Here is a 3,883-nt window from a genome sequence, read left to right as displayed (position 1 = left end):
CCAATGTAATTTCATTCTACTATCTGAAAATTTGTAAACGCTCGCCAGATAAAAATCACACTATATGAACCTTGTAATTATTCTTAGGGGACATATGTCCCAGAATAAAGTTATTTTTTCATTTCATTTTCATTTCATTTCATTTCATATATCAGAAACAATAATTTATTTGTATCAAACTTTATATCTCGCTTAAAAGAAATTATTTTTTTATTAACTGTTCCTAGAAAACATTAATTGAAAAATTGACTAAGTTTATTCAATTTTACATTCACTCCTTACCTTTTAAATATATTTATGGATCCTTAACATTAACATTGAAATGAGTCTGAACAAAAAAGAGGAAGAAAACCACGAATTTCTGGAGAAAGGCTAAGTGGATTTTCATTATAGATATACCAAAGTATTGGAAATAACATTTACTACAACTTTTATTCTCTTATCATTTGCGATTAGATGAAAGGTTTTACAGATACTTATATTAATGTACGAAATCCCTATTAACTTTAATGTTAAGTTCCTTTCAAAGGGTGTGGCCTAATCCCTACCGCTTAGCTTCATTTTTGCTTAGAAGGAGTTAGAAGGGTTATGACATCCCATGGACATACCCAGCTATCTCCCCCAGAAGTAAAAAACAATTATCAATTTAATAAACTTTTTTTTCAAGAAAATACAAATTTTAATAACTAATAAAGTACTGCGATAATTATATATAATTTGCTTACAACGTTGGTTCCATTCATCTTTTGCTGCTGACAATCTAATTGACTATGGCTTCCCCTGGTTTCAGCATGGCTAATAGATAAGTACTGATACATTGTGTTATTACTGATATTAACACCCATCAGAAAAGAGGTAAGGTCTAAACCACAAGGACAGTGTGGAGGAATGATTCTTGGAAGAATCATCAATAAGTACCACCAGCCTATGAATTATGGCATCGAGTGAATTGGAGTTTTTTATGGATAGAGGTCATCTGGAGCATAGTGTCCCTACTATCAACCTGAGAATGGCAGATATTTAACCAATTTATTAGGGAGGGAAGGCTTGACAAGATTTCTAGAGAGTCTACAAATGAGAGTTGTTGAAAACCCCCTATAGATAATCTGGAAATATACAATTGAGGAGTCAATAGTATTTGACTCACCTTAAGGAAGCACCCCCAAGAAATTTCTTTTCCATCCTATAATGTCAGATAAAATAAGTCCTGGATTAATGGGGCTTCACAATTCCTCATAGTTTTTGAGCCAGCTACTGACCTTTGGCCAATATATAAGTACCCTATGCTTCATTTATGGTATCCTGAAAATACTTGAGCACATTGTCATGACCTACACTGCATTTGATGAGCTAAGGGCCACAATGATGAGAACCATGAGAATTTATGTTATCATAGAGGTAAAGAGAGTGAATGATTGTAAGAATGGATACAATAAATACAATATGATGAAGAAAAGACAATATACAAAATAAATACCAGTACAGAGATGTATAAATTATATAATAGAAACATTAATAATAATTTACATACCTCTGTAGTCCTATTTATTTTGTATATTGTCTTTTCTTTTAACTTCATTTGTTTTGTGTATTCTATCCGTGTATATTTATAATTTTTTTTCAATATATAATTTCTTGCCCCTATTATGTATATTATTATTTAATGTTTGCCTATTTTTAATATTTTCTTTAATTTTCTAGACTGTTTACTTTAAAATTATTTTTAAATGTAAGGTGCTTTAACTGACAATCCCCACTTTTTTCAATTTTATCAAAAGGTTCATTTTCGCTCTGGCTGAACGGTATATTTTCTATCTTGTTCATTATCTTCTTTTTCTCTTGATTTTATTCTTATCCCCCTTTTTCCATCTCTTATTTTGTACTTTAATTTTTTTATCTGTTATTTCCGTTTTTATTAATCGTCCATTACCTTTTATTATTCTTATTTAATCTTTACGTTTCACTGTATGTCTTTTTAATTTTACATTAACTTTTTTCATCTATGTTTACATCATTTTAGTGTTTGTATCTTGTTTAGCCTCAGCGAAGCCCAGCAACGTGGGGTGGAATGTTGGCTCAACAGAAATTTTCTGAATTTTTCTTTGACCACATCCAGACCATCTTCCGTTTATTTTAATAAGACCTCTACTGTAAGCACAGTATTGCTCAAGGGAAATAAATAATAATAAATAACTTATTTATTAGATATATATAATATAAACGAATGATGTTCTTACCTAAATCATCTGGAGTAAATAATTCAGCAAGTGAATGCTCTCCCCTGTATGAGAATCTATAAACATACACAGGAGATTTGTACAATGATGCATGGAGTTTGGCGAGCTTTCCAATTCCATGCAAAAATATGCAATCCCCAATCAACTAAAAAATAAAGTATAGTTAGTTCAATAGACTCTACGGGAACATTTATTATAAATAATTTAAACAAAATAGCTCTTCTTAACAACAAACAATGATTAGTAATTTCAATATAACTAATATAAGCATGTGCTATCCTCCTCTTTTAAGTTAAATTGTCTTTAATGAATTTTAATTATTTAAAAAAAACTAGAGTTATGTATATATTTTGTCGTCACTTCAATTTCAAACATTTAAGTAATAATCACAGTACAATTTTATTTATAACCATAGTCAGTACAAAACAAATAGGTTATTATTAGTTAGTATAACTAAAGGAATATGCCAAAGCCTTCACATATATTTTCGTATATGTATATATATTTCATATGGTAGTATAATAGTCCTCATGTAGAAAAAACAAAATAAAAAAATATAATTTTGCTAATTATGCAATTTAACTAAAGAGAGCATTAGTATTTATACATATATTTATCCATATAATAATCAATCTAGCTCAATAAGAAAAAATATTTTTTTAAAAATCAGTTGAATTTTAAAAATTACTGTTTTGTTGAAATTTGAATGCAAACATTCCTATATTCTCACTAAACACTATACTCTCTTTGTGTATTCAAATAAATGCTGTCTATTTTTTAAATATCAGAAGTGCTTTTTAAAAAATCTATATTTAATACTTATTTTGATTATTCTTTTGTTTTCCCTGCATACTATACATCCTGGAATTGTTTCTATTTCTATCTTTGAGTCTCTGTTTGATGTTTGAGGGTCTTTTAATATGATTATTATAAGTGAATTGCGTTTTACTATTAAAGGAACAAGGTCAACAATGTGTGAAGAGTTATAAAACTCGATAAATAAATTTATTTAACTTCAAAATATTATTAAAAAAAAAATTTAAATGCTATTTAAGATTCTATATCATTAAGAAGTGACTTTAAAATACTAAAATTAACTTAATTTTACAATTCCTGTGATAGAAAGGATAAAAATTTTAAGCAATTAATACTTTTAAAAAGTTTATAATCACATTTCCCAATATTTTAATATCAGTCTACATTTGCTTAAATAATATCTATTGATGATATGTAGTACTCATTTGAAATTCTTTTCCTTTTCCGGTTTATAATTATAAAGATATTATGGTTATTAGATTCATCGAAAATTAATATCTTTTATAGATATAGAAGTGATAAAATAAAGGGTTTGTTGTTTGGTAGAGTTTGAAAAGATAATTATTTATAAATTGGAATCATAATATATCATATTTATTCCAAACGAACATCTAAATCTATATCTTGGAGTGAAATGATATTTATGTATCTGTATTCATTTTTTCACAATAACTCTTTATTTCTTTCTAGACCTTTATTTAATCTCAACTTACTTCCTTAATTTTCCGTCTTGTAGTGTGTTAAATGTTTTTTTTTCTCATATCTACTTTTATATTTTTACCTGTTATTACATCTCCTGTTCATTTCTAACTTCATTGTTTACAATTATA

The 3,883-nt window shown here is 27.5% G+C and overlaps 1 protein-coding gene across 1 annotated transcript in view; it reads right to left on the bottom strand.

Moving 5' to 3' along the window:
* The window catches only part of LOC106682272 (esterase FE4), an 18,778-nt gene that overhangs the window by 2,889 nt on the left and 12,006 nt on the right, over window positions 1–3,883 (bottom strand). Inside the window, exon 8 of the mRNA XM_014423027.2 lies at window positions 2,238–2,382. Within this exon, the coding sequence (XP_014278513.1) occupies window positions 2,238–2,382 (145 nt within the window). The remainder of the gene's footprint in view (window positions 1–2,237; window positions 2,383–3,883) is intronic.

The sequence above is a fragment of the Halyomorpha halys genome, unplaced genomic scaffold (assembly GCF_000696795.3).
Source record: "Halyomorpha halys isolate HHAL.00 unplaced genomic scaffold, Hhal_1.1 Scaffold399.1, whole genome shotgun sequence".
Lineage (NCBI taxonomy): Eukaryota > Metazoa > Arthropoda > Insecta > Hemiptera > Pentatomidae > Halyomorpha > Halyomorpha halys.
The sequence above is the reverse complement of the archived record's forward strand: the minus strand, read 5'-3'. Positions and strand labels throughout refer to the sequence as shown.